This window comes from Falco rusticolus, chromosome 3 (assembly GCF_015220075.1).
Source record: "Falco rusticolus isolate bFalRus1 chromosome 3, bFalRus1.pri, whole genome shotgun sequence".
Lineage (NCBI taxonomy): Eukaryota > Metazoa > Chordata > Aves > Falconiformes > Falconidae > Falco > Falco rusticolus.
Window position 1 is genome coordinate 60,045,598 of NC_051189.1, and position 21,267 is coordinate 60,066,864.

The window sequence follows — 21,267 nt, forward strand, 5'->3', positions numbered from 1 at the left end:
GAGGAGTCCATACCAGTTTATGTGTTTATGATAAGCTTTTGCTGACAGTGAGACTTGCCTTTGGTTTTTTTCTGATTTGTATTCAGTGTCTATTTTCATTTGTGATGGAAGAATGATCCCACATGAAGAATTCAGTATCGGTCACTCATTTCACAGCTGTGGCCATGGTTTTCTTTCTTAATAATGAGTTTAATTATCACCAGTGAGTCTTGTTTGTGGTGGGAGTTCATAGCTTGAATAGCTTGCACCTTTTCTGTCTCATGGGTATGGTACTTTTTTTTTTTCCATTTGCTAAGATAGCTTACAGTTATCTTTATTGCTTTTTTAAAAAAAAGTCTGACAAGTACTAGCATTAAAATTAGATTACATTACTTGAAAATAATAAGGTCATCAGCAAAAAAACTGTTTGGGGAAAAGGAAATGTCGGAATAAATAGTCAGTTTTCACAAAGAAGACAGACAGATGGTTTGCTCATTAGCAATAGACTCCTGAAATGCTCTCTCCCGCTTTTTCTTTATTCTGTAGCTGAGCACCCTACTGCTTGGTAGATCAGCATCTGAGGAGGCATTGCTGGTCTTTTGAAACTTTAAATTGAATCCTGTGATTGCACAGTATTCAGGAAAACATGGAGTGCACTGATGTCCTTCTGTCAGGTGGGTAGGGATTAATCAGTCATCACTCAGGCAGAAAACCCCTGGGAATCCAGCGAGAGCTTCAAGGGCCCAGGCCAGCATGGAACTGTTGTCAGACAGGTCTGCAGATAGGGTGGAAGAGTGTTTTACTATTCTTGTGATGCAGAGATTACAGGCATTTGCAGAGAGCTGGGACTGTACATTTCCCTACCAAATGCCGTGATTGACTAGCACGCTCTCTCGCTTTTCCAGAGGTGTCTTGGAAGAACTGGTAGGACACGGAAGAGTGAGTTTAGTTATGGACTAGATCAGCAGCAGCTAGGGCAGACCTGAAGTAGGCTCATTAATTGTTAGAATCATAGAATATCTCGAGTTGGAAGGGACTCATGAGGATCATCAAGTCCAACTCCTGGGTCTTCATTGGACTACCAAAAACTAAACTATGTGACTAAGAGCATCATCCAGATGCTCCTTGAACTCTGGAAGGCTTGGTGCTATGGCCACTTCCCTGGGGAGCCTGTTCCAGTGACCGACCACCCTCTCAGTGAAGAACCTTTTCCTAATGTCCAATCTGAACTTCCCCTGACACAGGTTGATTCAGCTGTTGTAGTGTTACTTCCAAGTATAAACCTGTTCTAAGTGTTTATTATCTCTTAACTGCTGTCATGCCACTCTCTCCACTTACACAAGTCCCTGGTTGCTCTTGCTTTTGTCGCCACATTGGCCTTAACAACTGATCTCTTCTTGTGGTCTTCCCTAATGTGGGTTTCCAGACCACAGTTCTTTTCTGTCCTGGGCTAGGCCTTCCCCATGTATCCGTTTCGAGATGAAGTGAAAAACCATTTGGGGTGGGTGGGGGTAGTGGTGTGTGTGTCTAACCTTTGCAGCCTGTCCTACTGGGGTTTGGACACCGCAAGCTCTTGGGAAGCCACTAGAAGCAACTAATAGAAGTGACTTGAAAAAAACTCCTCCACCCAAACAACCAGAGCATCCTTTATGGTCTCGTATCCAGAAGTGGAGGTCACCAGGGAAGCACAGGATTCTTGGGGGGGAAATGCTTCTGTCCCCACGATGGCATGCCTGTTTCTCTGCATGAGTTTTCATACCAGTGGCAGCCTGTTCTACTGAACTCAACACACTTATCTTTTTGAAGGCCCTTGTCTTTTGTTAGAGCTTAAAACTGGAAGATCTGAATGGCTGTGACCACAGGACCACAGCTGAGAAGTATTTGCTCAGTGCTATAAACCTGACTGTTGTGTTTTGTGGGGAACTTCTTATCTATACTGCATTTTTTACTTTTTCTCTTCTCTTCTCTTTAATGCTTCACATTCAAGAAGACAGCAGTATAGAGTTACATAGAGGAGCACAACTGCACACACTGACCATAAAGGTGTAAAACTGGCATATTACTGGTTTGACAGGGCTTTGAACCAACCTCATCTCTGTTGGCAGCAGCTGTATCCTGGCTGGCTTATGCCAGGTTGCACCCATTAACACCGATGCTGAATTTGGTTCATTTCCAGGATAGCTCCCATAATGTAAAATTACATATGTGTTTGCAGTGGTGGGGAATATCAAAGGCAATCAAAGAATAAATTATGACTGCTATTTGTGTAACTGATATAATCTGAAGTATATTTATTTGCAATACGTGTCTGCTTTTTAAGTTGTGCCAAATTATGCACAGATTTTATCCCAGGATAATAGTTTTTCTAAATGCAATGTAAGATAATTACATGATAGCTGTCAGCTGATCTTTTAATTTCTGTTGCCTGGAGAGTAATTGAGTGACCTTAACTATAGCTGTTATTCTACATAAAATACGCAGTTCTTTTCAAAACCCAGATTTAAAGATTAATCATTGCAAAGATTTAATCCTTGTAACAATCCTGTGAAGTACATACATGGGCAAACAGCAGTCTAGAAGTTAGGTGATAGAAAAATTGGTGTTAAAGTAGAAGTCCACATTCTTGTTTACCACATCCATGCTTATGTCTGCTGCTGGCTATCTGTATAGGGTAGAAATAGACCTACAGAGAAATCAGATTTGTGACCTCTCTCACAGAATAATCTGCTTGTTCTGCCCCAAAGTGGGGGTAGTCCCAGGACATTTTTCTTCCTTTTTCTAAGTGTCTGCCTGACCTTTGCAGCTGAACTTTTGGACTCTGCTGACCGTGCAGCATCTTCAAGGCTCTGCAAAAAGTTCTACATAGTTTAGGCATTGTTTGCATCATGAATATCCAATTGTAGGGAAGGAGAGAAAAATCAGTATTGCTTTTTTTCTTTTAGCAATTTTTTACAACTATGGGGCAAAGATCCAAACACATATGCACAAACATCCAAACATAATGAGGTTTAAAACTCATGGTTTGGAGAAATTTGCATCAGCAGTGTGGGCTCTGGGCCACTTTGTTGCCAGTTATCCCTTTTTGTTTGGCTACTGCAATGTGCAGCTAATGCGTCATGTGGGAGAGGACAAAGAGACTTCAATGGAGTCTGAAATTTCAGCTAATCTCTCTGCGGTGAGACACTGACAGATAGGAAAGATACAGTAGTATCATAAGGAAACAAAATTTCAAAATTTAACAATTACCAGAAAAGCTGAAAATACCAGCCTATCCCTAATCTGGAAGCAGCCATCTGACAGTATACTACCAAGCTAGTAGCCTAAGAAACATCTCAAAACTGCAGGATTTCCTACATTAAGGTTATTCTATTTTCATTTTGAAGACTGAAATAGCCAAGTAAAAATGTAAGGGCTAGCAGTGATATTGAAAACTGTAACCCCTTAGGTGACATTATTGCAGTGTTGTACCCAGAATATTGATTCAGAAAAGAACTAGTTGGTTTTCAGGCTCTGTTTTCATGATCAGTGGTTGAGAAAAAAAGGCTTTTGAATCAAAAGATTCGAATAGAAACATTCAGACTATAAAAGCCTATATGCATTTGCATTCATTGTTAAAATCCATCCAAAAGGAAAATACTACTTCTGCAGATTATTCCCGCATTAGACCCCATGCAGTTTCTTCTTGTGAAATATATCCAGAAGTGCTGTTCTGCTCTGGGAATGTGTTAATGCAACAAGCAGTGGTGGAGACATTGTTCCTTCCATGCAGGATGCAGGGACACCTGGCATCGCTTCCAGTCTCCAACGCTTTTGTAATTAAAGCCTTATTATTCTTAGGAAAATCAGAGTCCCTTGACTTCTATGGAGAACACTATTTCCATAATAAATTTAGGAGGAAGAGCAGTTGGTTCAGAGGAAAACTTGTCAAAGCTGCTTTTTAAAATACCTAGTGGAACTCTGATCAGCTGGTAGCCTGGAGTATTCTCAGCAGACTATTTGCAGGCAGTACTTGCAAAGTTTTAAAAGTCTCTTCCATTCCCTCAGCTCTTACCCTGGGCTCAGGTCTCTAGTGTTAGCTGGCGAGCATCCTTCCATTGCAGGTTTATTGTGTGATTGAATATTTCAGCCTGGGATCTTAAAGAATATGTCTAGCATTCGTTGTGAGAACTGCACGGTATTACATGTGAGTTTGTGGAGAGGCTCGCTGGTTAAATTCACACTTATTTTGAAAAGCCACATAGAAGTTAGAGGGCAGAAGAAAGAAAGAAGCGCCTAAAGAGAAGAAAAGTGGGGCCAGAGGAGAGCATGTCATTCAGAGGAGCCGTGTGAAATCTGACAAGTGTGCATAAATATTGGGCCTGCCCATAATAGGGCTGTGATTCTGCAGTTCGCACTGAAGTGAGGTCAGTGGGATGCTTTGCATGACTAATAATGAACCACTCACATCAGTATATGCAGCACAACTTCGGAGCCTGAATAGCTGCAGATACTATAGAGTCACTTTGCTGTGCGGAAATAAAAACGGTTATTGAATTTTTACTGTGGGTGGTAGGGGTTTCATATTTTTTAGTATTATTTTTGTCTTATTTGGGGGCAGAAAGTTTCCTATTTTATGTCTCAGTAGTGCTGAATAGTGTTCAAAAAGTTTTATTTTTAAAGAGAATCCCTGCTGAATCGCTTGGAAGGAACATAGTTTATCTTGCAGTATCTGCAAGACCTTCCTGGAATCAGCAACAAGTGATACAGAGCATACATAATGCTGTACAGAGCCCAGTGGCAAAAAAGCAAAGTTTAAAAAAAAGAAGTATCTTCTTTAAGCACCAGTCAGAATCGATCGTTTGCAATTCCTAAAGTGTGAGTAGTTTTATTATCTGAAAAGTGGGAGGTGATTTCGGATAAGTATATGCCTTCTAATAAAATTGGTAATTTATGCCTCTTAGAATTGAAGGCTGCAACAAGCTTTCATTTTAGTTTTGTTACAATGGTAGACTACTTGGTTAAAACCTACCTTTTTTATATTGACAGGTAGGGAAATGTATAGGCAAAGTCTGAAGAGGACTGACCCAAGTGAGTTTTGGTTCCAAATCATTAAAAAATATCTCAATTAGAGTTTTATTTTGTTTAACTCTAAATCTACTTTTGCTTAAACTTTGTCTCCTTCTGAGGCACAAACAGCTTTTTCCAGTTTTCCCATGTAAATGAAAACATGTTGGAAATTCATACTTCAGTTATACACAAAATAAAGAGAAAATAACAAAGCTGGGTTAGGAAATTGGATGTTGTTCAGGGCATTCAGGGTGGCCAGGAAGAGCTTTTCTGGCTTTGACACTGGTGAGCCAAGTAGCATGGGGAAGTGTGTGTGTGCAGCAGAGGGACAGTGCTGCGTGCCAGGCTGCAATGATGCTGGGTGTTGGAATAGCATGGAAAGGTGCAACGTGCTCATATGTATGTGCATACCTGTGTGAGAAAGAGCACGTGTAAACATGAGGTGAAGGTTTCTAAGTTTCAATGAGCTCCTTTTTTCTTTGTTTTTACAACTTCATGTCCCCTTAATGAATTTGCAGATACACAAGTGTTGAACAGTCAATACTTTTCAAGCTCTTTGTGTACACTGAAAACTTTTGCCTTTTTTGTCGCTTTTTTCTTTTTCTTCTTTCTTTGTTTTTTGGTAGGTGGGGGGTCAGGTCTTTTTCAAAGAGGCAGTGTGCATCTCTGAGGGCTTTCACTCCTCACTCGCCCATCCCAATACGTGGGGTACGACCTCCCCATCATGCACTGTGTGTAATAACTTGTGCCAAATGCACACCACAAGGCTTTCAAAAAAATAAAAGCCTTAATATACATGTGAGGCTCTTTCAGTTGTGAGGGCAAGGGCACTGCATCTCCTGCTTTGCATTTAGAGGCAAGACACTGTAAAAGGTTCAGGAGAATCCGTGTCTGGAGAGGGGGCCTGGGGTTTGCCACAGTTTAGAGATTCATTGGGAGAAAAAGTGGGTGCTTCTCCATTTCAGTTGATCGAAAGCCTGCCTTAGAGCTCCCTTCAGGGCTCCTGGGAGCCTGGCAAGGTAGGGCAGGGGGAAAAGGAAAAGCAAGGTTTGGAAGTGATGTCTTGGTTGAGACCAGCAGCTAACTACCTGTGGTTTTATTAGGTTCTATCTCCCAGTATTTTATGTGTCAAGACTGCTAGTATCTTAGAAAATAGCTGCCAGAAGGGTCTGGGGACTTAAGGTTTCCTAAACAAGGAAAAAAACCAACAACCAAACAACCCACACTGATATTTTTAAGAACAGAATAGAAATGCGTATTTTGTCAATATCCTCCATAAAAACTGTGATCACATGAAATTTTTGCTGCTAATCAGCAGCCGCACTGGAAGATTAGTCCCCTAAGCAGTTTCATTCCCCTTCTTTATTGGTCAGTGGGCAGAGCATGCGCCCAGGCAGTGACTGCAACATGCCTGCTTTAGGACCACTGGGAATTCAAATTATGTGATTCTTTTGATGTGGGAATCCTTAAAGCAGCTAGTCGTGTCCTTACTTTAAGCACTGACACTGCAGTACCCTCTGAGGGAGGGTGTGAGAGTGGGCCCTCAGCTAAGAAACAGCTTACCTGTGAGGAGCTGCTTTTTCCAGGTGGCTGAGAATGCAGAAAGAAAGAGCGAGCAATTAATTAAGTGGTAGAGAGAAACAGTTTTCATGTTTTAATTAGAAAAATGAAAAGTGCATGGATTTCCTCATTGTAATAGTTTCTATCATCTGAGAAATAATGATCTAAAAAAAATTGTGGGTCTCTGGCAGTCCTTCCACTGGACTGTCATTATTCACTCTAATGCATACATATTATTCATAGTCATTAATCTTCTGCACCAAGGCTGAGATAAAGCCTATTCTGCTCTTAGTTGCTGTGTTTCAGGTCAAAAGCTCACCCATTGATGCAGCTCAGACATTTCCATTTTGTTATTGCCAAGAGAGTAACAGCTTTTTGGGAGCCCTTGTCTTGACCAGTGGTAGAGAAAGAAAATTTAGCTAGACGGTTTGAGGTTTTTCCTTTTGCTTTGTCCTTCTTATTTTGTTGCTAGTCAGAGAAAAGGTGAGGATTTATCAAGTCCGCTAAAAAATCTGTACTTGCTGTTTCTTCAGGTTTCACAAAATAATCCTAGATTTGTATTCTTGCCTGTCAGACTTAGTATGGCTTCAGGATGTGACCTGATCACCTCTTTTCATCAGGCATCCCTGCTGCCTTAGTTTTAATCACAACAGAACAACCGCAGTCATGGATTAGTGACCGTGAGATACCTCTCTGCAGCAGCCCCTGTATGCTGTCCAGTCTCCTACAAACTTCTGTTTCAGAGAAGACAAGAGCATTACACTGCCTGAGGCCTTAGTCCAAGCTTCAGTGAAGTTAATGAAAATGTGAGATTTTTTGAAAATATTATTAAAAAGTGGAGATTGGTGTGGTTTTGCCACAGAATTATATTCCACGGTGGTATCTGGTATGTAGCCATTTATATATGGTTAAATCCCTGTACTTCATATGCTGATTTGTAGTTAAAAAAGTGCCTCCTTTTCTTTTTCATCAAAAAGTATAATAAAAAGATACTTCCCCTGATATTTTTGCCCAGCTCGCAGTCCTCAGCAGGAGCATGCCATTGTTGCTTTGCTCTTCCTCAGTGCTTTGCAAAGCTTTCCACGTATGAAGAGGATCTTTGGAGTAGGCAAATCAAATACAAAGCACGGGAAGACGTTCCTGCTCTGATGTACTTCAGCATGGGAAGCACCCAGAGATTAGAAGGACTTTGGAGTTACTGTCTAAAAATTATTTTTCAGAAGCTGATTCTTGAATCATCTTCAGACACCTGTGCAAATTGGATCAGTAAACTTTTCTCTGTAATTTATGTGGCTTGGTGTATAGCTACAACCAAGGACACACTACCTGCCATCGGCTTTCAGGGACTTATAAAATTGATAGTGCTGCTCACCTTTTTTTTGAATTTAATTCTGTGTTTGGGATTGGATGTGCAATCCAGATAGCTGGAGTGGGATTTTACCACTTCATTGATGAACTGTATATATTCTCAGCAAAACATGCATTTCACAGCAAGTACATAAAAGTACAAAGAAAATTATAGCCTTTGAGAGAAAGGCATCAAAACCAAGTGCTGTCTGTCTTCATTTGTTATCATAATGATTATCATAATTAAAATACTGTGTACAACATCTCTAGGGTTACAAATTCAGTACTGGGAAGGTTAGGAAGTGGTAGAAGTTTCCCAAGCAGCCTAATGCAGTGCAGACACAGTCCTTTCTTCCTTGCTGCCTTGGCTCAGGGCTGATCGTGGCTGCTGTGACATTTCCTGCACTGCTCAGGTAGGTTCTCCAGTTTCTGGAGGGTACAAGGTTTCTTATGCAGAAGAAACTCCTGATAACCAGCCCGGGCTCTGTGCCGGCAGCTCACCCCACACAGGGGAATGGAAGCATCAGGGTGTTATTTGGCATACTGATTTTTTTTTTTTTTTTAATGTTCATCCATATTGCCATTTTAAGCCACTTGTGCTTGGTTAGGTATTAGCAAAAGAGGCAGAGAGAAGGACAGTGGGACAACTTTTCAGAGGTGAGAGATCCCTTCCTATCAGGACTACTTAAAACATACACTAAATTGTCAAGAAGAGTGATGAAAGTTGGAAATTATGGATTAGACTAAACAAAAATGCAGGAATAATATACAATGAGGAGAAAGAGCACATGTCCGAGCAAAAATGACCTAATCCATTTTTGTAATGTTTCACTCACATAACAGCTTAAAGTAAGGAGTGGTGATCCAAGTCCCTTAGTCACGTATCCTAAAATCAATGATTTTTTGCCTTGGTTTATTGCTACTTGAATGGTCTGGAAACTAAACCTTCTTCTGGTTTAAGAGAATATAAATAGGTCATCCTCTTACTTCTGTTTTGGAAAAACAGATAGAACATTGTACTTCATAGCAAGTCTAGCTACAAGTCTAGTACAGCAGTTAGGCCCCAAATAGTGTGCTTTTAGAAAGGGATGAATGCCAACAAATTTGAAGCTGTGAATTCCTCCTTTGGGCAAGTGCTGAGTGCTGTCACCCCCCCAGAAACCAGAACCCTGAAGCGCTGAGGCACTGCAGTGGGGAGGCTCAGGGCAGTCGGCTACTACTGCACCGAGGGATGGGAAAGCCATCTGTCCTTCCTAGGAGCTACAGAGCAGACCAAGAAGCATTATTGCATCCCATGCTTTCACCTGTCTCTCTAGGAACTGCTCCTAGAGGTTCCTAGAGAAGACCCAGTAATGCCCAGTATGCCTTTCATTTTGTGCTTTCATCCTCAGGGTCAGAGCACCCCTCTGTATCCAGAGGCAAGGACTACGAATCCCAGCAAGGAGCCGAGGCAGCTTGTTTAGGCTCCAAAGCAGCGGTAGCGCAGAGGGGCACTGCCCCTGCACACTTAAAGACTCACCCCAGCTCCCCACAAGCAATGGGAATGTGCTCCCATGCAGTCACAGCCTGGCTCCAGGAGAGGCAAAATGGTTAAGGATAACCCAAATACCCACCTAGACCAGCGTCTCCTCAGAAATATGCTTCACACCAGAGTATTTTGCTGTTAACATCTCTGACGCCTTTATAATTTTTCTGTGCATTTTTAATTTTAGTGTTTAAAGCACTGTGTTCCGACTTGTGGTTGTCATACTCCTTTCCAAGCACATCTTTGGGAGGTTATATCCATCATGTAGAATTTTTCATTTGGTATTTACAGGGTTGCTGCTGACACATCTTTATAGACTGGTTTTACTAAGGAACTGCGGCTTTTGGAATTATACTCTCTCCTAACAATTTCTTTCCCTCCTGGCCATTTCCAGCTGCAACTGGGCTCATAGGTAGCCTAGCACTTCTCTCCCATGAGGGAGAACTCTTGTCCTGCAGAATGTGTTGGGAGAGCAGGTGGATGTCACCCTGCTGCTTCTGGAGCATCGTGTGCTACAGCTCACCAGCCGGCTGGCGTGTTCGCAGGCGCTCTGCCCCCCTCTCGTCACCTATGCCTGCTCTGGCCCGGGCTTCACTCTTTCTTAATAACAAGTGCTACACTCTTGCTTGAATTTCATTCCTATAATTGATGGCCTTGTTCACTGTAGCAGAACTAACTTTATTTGTTCTTGAACTGTGAATCCTATGGCTTGCTGAATATGGATGTCTTGGGGTGACCCATCACCTGTTGGCAAATGGTTGTGTGCGTTGAATGACACATAGGAAAGCGTGTTACAGGTAGAAGCTATCTGAGGTTCAAAAATGTCACCAGCTACCGAAGTGTGAATTTGCTGTCTTTTTGCTCTATTTTTATAAACCCCTTTTTCAGAGTGCAGTGTCCTTAAAATTGTGAAATAGTAGACAGGCAACCACAGATTACAAAGGCTATCTGGGACATGTTTGTTGGGGATCATTGCAGTTGGCCTTTAATCTCTCTGCTTATTTAGAATTTAATTTAATACTTTATAGAAACAGCAAGCTGGTCTAATCCAGGCGACATTGAATATGCTTGTACTTTCAGTTGGCTGCTCAAGGAAAATTTTTCTTTCCATCCCCGATGCAAAAAACAATTCTGTGACTGTTGATCTATTAGTGTGGAAAGTACAGATGTTGCACAGCTCTGAATATCTTTCTCTGCAAAAAGGCTTCCAAAAGTATTTTTTTATATACACATTCTATGAGGTTTGATCTTTACACCTATACCTCAAACACTACAGAGATTGCAGAGCTGCATGTTTTCTCCCTCTACCAGTGCCATAAATTGCACCAGTAACCTCCTGACACAGTATGATCTTGGGGATTTGCTCAGCTCGCCTTCTCTCCTTCAGCAGCACCGTCCAAATCACATCTGAGTCTGCTTCGTTCCATTACTGTCAAACTCTCCACTTTTTTTCTCTGGTGTGCTGAAGACTGTCCTGATACTGGGAACCCCCAGCTATTTAGCATTGCTTTCTAAATGCTCTTGGTGGCAGAGAATGAGCGGGCTCTATCTGTGCCATTGAAGAGCAGGTATCTATCTCTGGCCATATACTGCCTTCTTAGTGTTCTGGGGAGAAAAAAAAAGGAAAAGAAAAGAAAAATAAAAATTTATGCCTGTAATAGATTGCCTGTGCTACAGGAAATGCCAGGCTTTGATCAGCAGTAAATGCCCTCAAATTGTTGTCCTTCGGGAATGGAAACTCCTAATCCCCTCTCTGAGCATCACCTGGCCTGCAGTCCAACTCCATAAAGCCAGCCCCAGCTGGCTGCTTGCCAGCAGCTCACAGCTGAAAGGCCTGTGAGATGACAGCAGTGCATTTGCTGCAGTCCCTCAGAAAAGATTGAGTTTTGCAGCCCCTGTTTTGTCCAGAGAGGCTGAGAAGAGCCTCAGCCAGCACAGCTGGACGTGGGGCTGGGCGCCTGCCTCCTGGCAGGGGACACCGTTCCTCTCCCGGCGTGCTGAAGCGTGGCCAGGGCTACAGGTACCAGGTGGGCATCGTTGCATGGGGTTTTGTGGCCGAGGACAAGTAGTATTCCTGTTGGCAAGCCGTTTCAAGAGAGGTCTGTTTCTGTGTGTATATAGTGCCCTGTACATTCTTCACGGGCTGTTTGCTACGATATAACACTAATGAGGTAATTACAGGGATCAGGCGGTGTCAGCACAGCACATACCGCTTGGATTAGGCCTGGCCTTTGGACAAGCTCTTTTGGAAAGGGTGCAAGCTGACATGGCTCACGGGCTGTTTGCAAGGACCGGGAGCAGGCTGGAGCTCGGTGACAGCGGCTCAGCTGATGCAGGGGAATGTGGGGTGCCGCTCCTGCCTCCTGCGAGGAGGGCAGGCAGTGCCAGCTAGCGCATGTTACTGTGGGCATTACAGGTCTAATGTGGTGGGAGATGGACACGGACGCCTGGCAGGAAGCCCTTTGCTGCCAGTCAGTGCTGCTGCTGCTGCCTGGCAGGACTGAGGGACATGCAGCTCCGGGTCCCTTCTGGGGTGCAGGGCTGGAAGCAAGGTGGTGCAGCGGCAGAGGGCCAGCGCATCTGCCTGTAATGTGGGAGTTAAGGGACGGGCACAGTGTGTGGAACTCACATCTAATAGATGTGCAGGCAGAGGGGTGACAAGGCTCAGAGAGACTTGTTTGCTCCCAGCACATGGGCTTCACAGCAGTGGTGTAGCAGGAGGGGGAGAAGCAGTGCTGTCTCCAACAATCCACCTGGCTTCTTCACAGTTTTCTTGACCTGAAATAGGACCCCAAAATTTTTTTATATGTTGTGACACGTGATGGTATTTGGATATTTCATGTCTTAACGAAATGGGACAGGTAGGGATTTTTAAAATACATCTTAATGAATTTAAGAAGTTATTAAGAGAAGTGTTTGGGCAGAAGCGCTGCATAAGACAGTGGTCCACCTGTTAGAGCTTAGGATCTCAACTGTCTGTTGCAGGATTTTATTTATTATATTAGTAACATTTATTACATCACTAGGCTATAATTTTTACCAACTGTTACTATAATTATTAAGTAATTACCATGTTAATAAGAATGATTGTACTGGCTTCAGGTCCCCTTGTCAGCCTCCACTGACCAAATATTAAATGGAGTGGTGTGTTGGGAGCTGGATGCAGAGCTGGCCCAGCTGTCTCCCGTCCACCTGGGAGCTGCCATCTAACTCGCCAGGGCTTCAGACAGTGGGTGCAGCCCTGCTGCTTCCCTCTCCACAGCACGCTCCCAGACCTGTCACACCAAATTATTTGTAAACACCAAGCCCGTTAATATCACAACAGTATCAGTCCACACACGAAGGGTGCCGGGAAGCCACAAGAGACAGCCGGTGCCATGTGTTAGTAGTAAGAGGCAAAAGAAAGAGGCTCCTTCAAAGCCCCTATTCATAAGTGTACCACAATACAGTAATGCAGCGTTAGGGAAATTTAAGCTGGTGCTGAAAGCTAGTGTGCTTCGCTGCTTTTTTACTCAAGGGATGGCTTTTATCCTGAACTGTAATGCTTATGATATTTCAGACATGGCTTGCTTTGCTAGGTCATGTGAATGATGAATATCGCAGTATTTAGAGGTTTCTAGTAAATGAAATGCACATGGGAATGAACGCAGATATAGATCACTTGCGTCAAACCCAGCTTTATCAGGGCTTGGTGAGATATCTTTTTCAAGGGCTTACAGCAATTGAAAAGCAATTAGAATTTCATTGTATTTTCCGGTTCCATTAACTATCCTGTAGACAGGTATGAAAGTCCACAAGGAAAAAGCTGCCACCGTACTTTCACTGCACAGCTGTTGTAATACAGAAGCATGGGATGGCAGCAAAGCAAAACTTCAGCTGGATACTTGGGACTGAGAGAAACTTCAGGCCTTAAGAAAGAATGGAAAGCCACCCTGTCCTACCATTTAAAAAAAAAGGGAGCTGGTGCAGAAATGGGAAATGCTTCCTTTTCACCATATGGGCAAGTAACAGGACCAGGAAGGAGATTTCAGAAAGCTGCAGTGTGATAGCTAAAATCTGCCCCTCTTAAAGAAACAGGTCCTGGTCACGTTCTTTCAGTGCTGCATTTGTTAGAAGAGTTTATTCATCAGTGATTTGAGAGTGACAGAGCTCTGCACAAAGGGCTTTTTCTTTATCTACCAGACTGGGCAAGCAGGGGTAGCTCTGAAGCAGTGAGATGGAGAAGAATCATGCACCCCCTCAATGCCAGGCTCTGGCAAGCTGCAAAAAGTTGAGAGGAGAACTGCCTGCAGTGGCCAGTGGAGCTGGATTTGTGTGGAGGTGGGGATGTGTGCTAGAGAAGGACCACAGAGATCCCTTGCTTTTTTCATCCTCTGCCATAATCTTCCCATGCGGTCCTGCACAGCGCCTAGATGACACTTGCAGTGGGGTGTTCCTGAGCAGTGATTAGCGATGCAGTTAATGAACACTGCTTTACATCACTTGGGGATAAATCCACCTTCTGACCATCTGTTACAAGTATATCTGGTTTTCTTCTGATTCACTTTCATGCCAAGCAGAATTACCTTAATTTAAATCACTGGTGTTTTGTAGAGAGTAACTGCTATGAGAGAGTTGGTCCATTGACGAGATCCCCCAATGAGTCACGTCCTGTGGGGCAGAGATCAATTCTCTATGGATGTTTTGTTCATTCTTGAACATGACGGGGCTCAACAGCTAGTAAGAAATGAGCTGTTATGAAATGCCAATGTGTAACTGTGAAGCTGTTAGCCTTGCAGATACTGGTAATCTGAAAGCAGCCTTCTTCACCTACTGTATTTAGAGCAAGTGGATTTGGTCACTTGTGCATTATTATTGTTTTGTAAAGTACTGTCAGATCTCTCACAGGCAGTATTTTCTAATTAATGCAAATGAAAATTGTAATTATCCATTTCAAAGCAATCTGTAGCAAGCCATCATTGCGCACGGAACATTATTTATACAGCTCATAAGCCCCAGTGATGCTCGTGCATAATTCCTAACACATCAGAGTGATAGATACTGCCTTCAGGGCTGGACTTTCCAAGCCAGCCTCTCTGTTTTTAAGTTGCAGACGTTGTCAGTTCAATGGCTGACTACTTGGTTTTGCAGGTTCTGTTTGATGTGCATATGATAGCAAGCCCACACTGCCTGCAGATGCCAGACTGCACCCAAAATGTCTTGCTTCTCTTAAGAGCAGTGAATAAAGTGACAGGCTGGCAGCTCTTAGGGACTTTTCCTTCTCTCTTCTTATTTTCCAAGTCCTTCTTTTCTGCCACCTGCCTGTTCTCAGCTCTGTGCTCATCCTACTCAGCACCTGCCATAGTATGAAAACCTGAGGCATATCATGTGTTTACACGTATGATTGCACTTAACTCAAACATTATTTCCATGTCTTGCCCAACCTCTAATTCCAGTGCACGGACTGCTGCTTGCTCTTACCCATGTGGGCAGTCTCGCTCTCACTGCTCACTTTGCAGGGCTGTTCTTGGACCAGTTAAAAACATAATTCACTGAAAGACATAAATTATCTCTTCCTGTACCTGCTAGGCTCCTAGGTAAAGTGAAAATTGTGTCTTTTCCTGCTGTTAAAAACTGTGGTCACTACATCCAGTAATCTTTTGGGAAGCTTAACTTTTAAAACACCAGGCAATTTATTACCACCTTATATTAGCTGTCCTTGGTAGCTAAGAGGTACAAGTGACACGCTGCAGTGAAACTGTAAAAGTAGAAAATGTCTAGCGAGTAACCTCTTTCCTAAGAGACTATGTTAACCAAAAGACTAATAAAATCTTGTTTAACCACCATTGAAAAACTTTTTGGTAGACTGCCAACCCTGATTGGTCTCTTGAGTATAAAATTAGTATAGAAAAGTTCCTTCCAGCCTTAATTCGTATCAGCTTCTAACGCCGATCTCCTGTACATCAAAGAGAAATGCTCCTTTATTGCACCATTTTACATTTTAAATCATTCAAGCTTGTAGCATGTTCTACCTACTTCTTTTTGCAGCGGCACCTCTGCCCTTACTCAACTGAAGTATCAGCTATACTGGGTGGTGTTTCCCTGGTCCCACAGTGGTGAGATGGAGATCTGTCCTTGCTCTCATATAGGGGGTTTGGCCAGGCAGTCCTGTGTTGCCATGCCTGTGTTTCTGGTCCTCTACTGACACAAGGAAGGGAGGTTTCTTCCTGTAATCCAGTGATAGCCCCCAGAGGTAAATATCCCATCCTTTTTCTTACACCCAGGACAGAAGGCATTCTCTGCCTTATGGAAATACAAAGCAATCTCCCAGCCTGATCTGAAGGTTGTTCTTATGCAAATCCAAACAGGACAGTGTGAAAATGCTTAAAACGAGGCCCCATCTAGGGCAATGTGTTACAAATTGGATCTGTGAAATCCATTTTTTCAGTGAAGAGTGGAGCTTACAGCTTGCAAAGCCAGATCACTACCTGTGTGTTTCTCAGACTGTGATCCATGTCTCCTACTTACATTTTAATTCCCTTCCCCTTGTTTTCCAAGTGTGATCCTGTACAACAGAGCAAAGGCTTTATTACTTTCTCATGCACACCATAGCACATGTTTATATCCCCTAGCTTATCAAGCTGGATGTGTCTAAGTGTAAACTTTTGCCTGTAAGTAAGATCAAGAGATTTTTAGGATTTGACACAACATTTTGCATTTCTAGCATGACTGGTAGCTGTTTGCTACAATTGTGCATTGAGGCCTCCACAAAAATTAGTGGCCTTATCCCTGACTCTGAGGGCTTACAAATTAAATGCAGTAACCAGACGAGCTACTCTTGCTCAAGCTACTCTTGCTTGAAACACACGGAAAAGCAGTGAGTGTGAGGGCTAGGGCTATGCCCCTATCTCTTCAACCATAGTGACCCATCTTGCACACCAGGGCATAATGCTGCTGACTGGCGACTGCTTTCAGTTATAGATCTGCTTCCAGAATAGCACTGCATTTAAAAGAAACAAGAGCAAGCAGTAACTGCTTATCCTGGCTAAGCTTGTGTAACAGGTTTTCATATGATGTTTGTAGTGTTTAAAGCCTTTTTTCATTAAACTGTTTCAGTATCCAGAAAAAACCCATTTCTCTTACTCAGCTTCATTAGCTATAGGAAATCACTGGATTAAAGTAGAGAGCAGATTAGCAAAAATAAACTGTAGTATGTTTTGGGCATATGGTGCCGCGTATGAATGGGTTTTAACTACTTAACTGTGTATAACAAAGAGCAGAAGGAGAGATTTGTCTTCCCATGTAATAATTACAATTTGCAGTAGCTGCATAGCTTAACAGTAAGAAACCACAAAGCCACGGAAAGCTTTTGGTTAGGATTTGCACGGGGTGTGTGCGCCTGTGCCCGAGCTTGTGTAGTGTTTTCTGCCAGCTGAAGGCTGGGCACGTAACTGGACTTAGCTAATTAACAGGATGCCTCTCCTTTCCTTTCTTCGCTGGGCTCATGTTTTGCAGCTCTGTGTTACTGTGGGCTACAGAGACCAGGATTTAACCCGTCAGACGTGGGAGCCGGTGCTGGTGTGGGCACACTGCTCTATTGCATGGCCCAGAAGGGAGGCATGCTGTGGGCAAACCCATGACAGCCCGGGCTTTGTCTCAGCTGGAAATTGTCCCCCACAAAGCAAATATAAACAGAAATAGTAAATAAAAGAGGCCATGTCAGGGTGATTGCTGAGTATCAGCCTTCCAGCCCTGGGCAAAAAGCAAGCCAGCTTTGGACTGGAATGACTCCACAGTTTCTAGCTTCCCACTATTTTTCCCTGATATCTGTCTGATACTTCAATCTGCAAAAGTCAAGTTTATGCCTTTTCTAAATAGACCTGTCTCACACCAGTTTGAACTTGGTCCTGACACACAAATCAGTGCAAACACTGGTAACATCCTGACGGTGCTCCACCTCCCACTTCTCAAGAAAACTGTGCTTTTCCATTTGTGTGCTGAGACGTTTCTGAAAACCAAGCAGTGGTGATGACATCATTTCCATGTCTTAAAAAACTTGCTTATAAAAGGATATAAAGATTTGCAAAGCCAATCAAATCTAATTTATAAAGTCGATACAGAAATACCTGGAGAATTACCTGATCTTTATCCAGGCTCCTCAGTATGTTTGCTAGCACAGATTAACAAATAAGGTTGTGCCACATAGCTTAAACATGCATGTCCTTCCCTTTTTCTGGGGGGTTGCTTTCCTTGAGGTTTCCACAATGTGTTTCACATCCACTGTGAGTAACATTCTTGGACTTCTGCCCTGGATTAATCAAACATAAATCATTGCTCCCTGCAAAAAGAAAGTTTTGCCAAAAATTTTGGTGATCGAGAGAAGAAAAGAGGGTGGGTTTTTTTCCCTCTGTGAACCTTTAACTAATCTTATTCCTTATTTTTTTTGGTGGGAAATTTTGTGCATTGAAAAATTCACTGAGAAGGCCCTGATCATCTTATTTTTTTAGTGATTATTATCAAAAATTAAATCCCCAGCTGCTCAGGAGAGCATTCTTGATTTCTCCTAAATTAGTTTTGTAGTGGTGAGCCCTACCAAACTTGCAGACTTTGTGTTTAGTTTATCAGTAACTCAGTGTTGCTTCTGTTGCAGAGTTCCCTGAAGAGAAGAGGCAGCAGAGAAATACACAAAGAAAAAAAGACATTTACCCAGGTATGGTTTTCACAAATGTGCAATTTTGAGCAAAAATCACATGATAAAACCCTCAAGATTTCTTTTTACAGATGTTGATAGGACCATCAGGCACATTATCTAGAGTGCAATTAGGCCTTAATCTACTGAGACCTCACAGAGATAATGTAGAAGCAATTTAGGACACAAGTGTGATCTCTAAAAGGTTCAACTTCTGAGGCTCTGTTGTGCTTGTATCCATAGACTCAGGCTGCAGGTTTTCTACAAGAAGAGAAAATCACCTTGCCTCACAAGGTAATTGGATCACAGCTTAGGGACTAACTAAATTTATACACAGTGCCAAAGATTTTGTGCTAATGAGCGTCTTGGCAGGGAATGCACTTGGCACACTGCAATGACACCCTGTGAGCTCTCATGTCACAGCCCAGGGTTTGATCTCTCTCTAGCGTTAGGGAGGCAGCACGTGAACCTGTGTTCCCCCAAGCTGAGATACAGCACAGAGCCCAAGCTACCCACTCAGTCTCCCTTTAGACCCTAGTTTTAATGAAAACCCATATGTTGACTCTTCTCAGGAAAGTGGTCTGCCTGGTTTCCTCTGCTTTTTGTGTTGACTGTAGGAGTTAAAGCTTTCCTCAGCACCCATATGGTTACCGTTTATAGCCGGAGAGATGGGGATAGTTTTTCACCTCACTGGGAAAGGAGCCAAGAGCGACATTATGCCTTCCTTAGAGAAAGGTTGCACCTCCCCTGCTGCCCCTTCAGCAGGCTTAGTGTAGGCAGCAGGGACCTATAGGTTGTCTCTGAGTCGATGGAGTTTTAAAATCCATTGATTTGTAGTAATAACTATAATAAATCATTAAAATATGTTGCACTTGAGTGGGTAGGGTGGGCAGCTGAGTGGGCATACCAGGGGCTCGTGGTGGTCAAGGGCTGCAGCTTGCTTTCCCAGGACACAGCAAACTGAGCATCCCCACTGAGCCACTACAAGCATGGCTTAATCAGACCTCAAAATGGGGCACTGGGCTTGCTTTTTGCAGGGCATGCTACAGAGAATTATTTAAGTTGTCAGTCAGCTCAGGGAGTTTACTATTCTGCAAGTCTGTAAAATACATGGATGAAATACATATATGCCCACAGGTGTGTAGATTACAGATGGAGCTACATGAAGACATGGTTGTGTCCACTGGGGTTTGTGGGCGGCACTGTCTTTCCTTTCTTTATTCCTGGAAATACAGAGCAGTGTCAAGGCAATAGATTCCTTGTGCTTGCTTCCTCTGCCTAAATCCAGTCATTAAGAGCAGGTATAGTTTGCCTTGGAAAGCCTTAAAAAGGACTTCACAAAATTAACCAAGTAACCATGGGTCAGCTCTGCACCACTCATAACATGGGGAAGTGATCCCAGAAACCACCTGGGAAAAAAAACCCCACTTTTATGCTGTACACAGACACTGTAACTCGTGCAAGCAAAGTGTTTGGGCTTGAAAATGAAAATCATTGCAACAGCACTGTGCAAGGTGGCTGTTCAGTTTTCTTCAGCAAATCTTTAGGGCAGGAAAGGCTGAGAAGCAATCTTAATATATTGATATGGCCCAGCCTATAAGTGCATGTCCTAGCTATCTCCCAACTCTAGGGTGTTAACCAGAGCTGTCTCCAACCCCAGATATCCATTCAGAGGTATGAGCTGGTTGAGACTAGAGTGCACCACAGCAGGTGCCCAACCTGGTCAAACAGCTGCTGGGTCCTGGGGCATGGCCCAGAAGGGTAGGTACGGACACAGCACAAGAGGTTCAAAATGCTGCTCTTCAGTAACAGCCACCCTAAATACTTAAAATAAGCTCAGATACCCATTACACAGGGTGAGTTTTGTGAGTGAGAAGCAACCACAAGCTTGGATTCGGTGCATATGCATGTTTACAGATATATATAACATATGGCAAGAGTGGTGTTTTTACTTACTGAGAGCTCATCATTAAAATTAGCTGGAACATCACATCCACTGCAGGCACACTGAGTAAAGAACGCCTGTGAAACTGATTGTCTTAAAGTCGTGTAAAAGCAGAATTCATAGTAGCGCTTACCGGCCTCCAGCAGTATTGAAGAAAAAAAGTTTTTATTCAGCAGAATTGCAAAACGGAGCTTCTTGGAAAATACCAGGCACCAGGCAAAACACAAAGAAAAGTGGTTCTCCAGCGCAAGGTAGGAGTGCTGGCACTCAGCCAGATGCTTGGGTGCTGGTTGTACTGCCCTGTCACCAGACTCGCAACCCCAAAACCGCTTACCCGTCTTCTGCCTGGCAACTCCCTGGAGCCGATGGTGGTGGTAGAGGAGGTGGCATTGGTCTCTTATCTATCTTTGTGTCTTCTTGCCAGAAAAGAAATATCATATTTGGGAATTTTTGATCAGCTCTTTACTCTCATCACATCATTTACATTGCATAATGAATTTAAGTTTATTTCTTCCCTTTACGTTTCATTTCTTTATCTCCACATTCTACATTTGTCTAAATTAGACTGCAGACTCTGTAGGGAGGGATCTTTTTTTTTTCATTAACATCCCTCTGAAGTGTCACACAAAGCTGTAGTGCTATTGCATGCAGATAATCACTATCAGGAATCACCAGTTCCCATTTATCCTTAATGGTCTTAAAGTCCGTGATGAGCACCATGACTGACGGAACATTTTTGCACTATTGCTCCTTCTTTTCTTTCTATATGGTGTGCCCTACATACGCTTTTTCAGAAAGCATCCACATACTGGATGTGTAATACAGCCTGACTGCCATAGCCCAGATTCAGCCCCTGGGATTCAAGCTTCTTGTTCTTCCTAAAAGATGGAAAGACTATTTTCCCCCTCCCCTCCCCCTTTCTTTTCATTCATGGTTTAACTAATAATGACCTATTCTTAATTTCAGTGATTTGGCCTCCCTTAGTTTCCCCTGTATGTCCAAACTCTACTTACCTGTGTGGGTGTCTTGCCCTCCTACTGTTTGTGCTTGGTTTCAACTGATCAAGAAATTGCTGATATTTCTGTGCACAAAGTTTCAGAGGGACAGATGCATGAAGGTTGGAGTCCTGCCCTTCTGGCATGCTCAGATCTGGCTGATAAATCTCTCCTGACCATTCTTTTCCTTTGGAAAAAAGCT

General features: G+C 43.0%; 1 protein-coding gene across 5 annotated transcripts in view; it reads left to right on the top strand.

Moving 5' to 3' along the window:
• MTCL1 (microtubule crosslinking factor 1) overlaps nt 1-21,267 on the top strand; it is a 118,949-nt gene that overhangs the window by 48,357 nt on the left and 49,325 nt on the right. For all 5 annotated transcript variants that reach the window (XM_037380566.1, XM_037380568.1, XM_037380567.1 and 2 more), the window contains exon 4: nt 18,087-18,146. In XM_037380566.1, the coding sequence (XP_037236463.1) occupies nt 18,087-18,146 (60 nt within the window). The remainder of the gene's footprint in view (nt 1-18,086; nt 18,147-21,267) is intronic.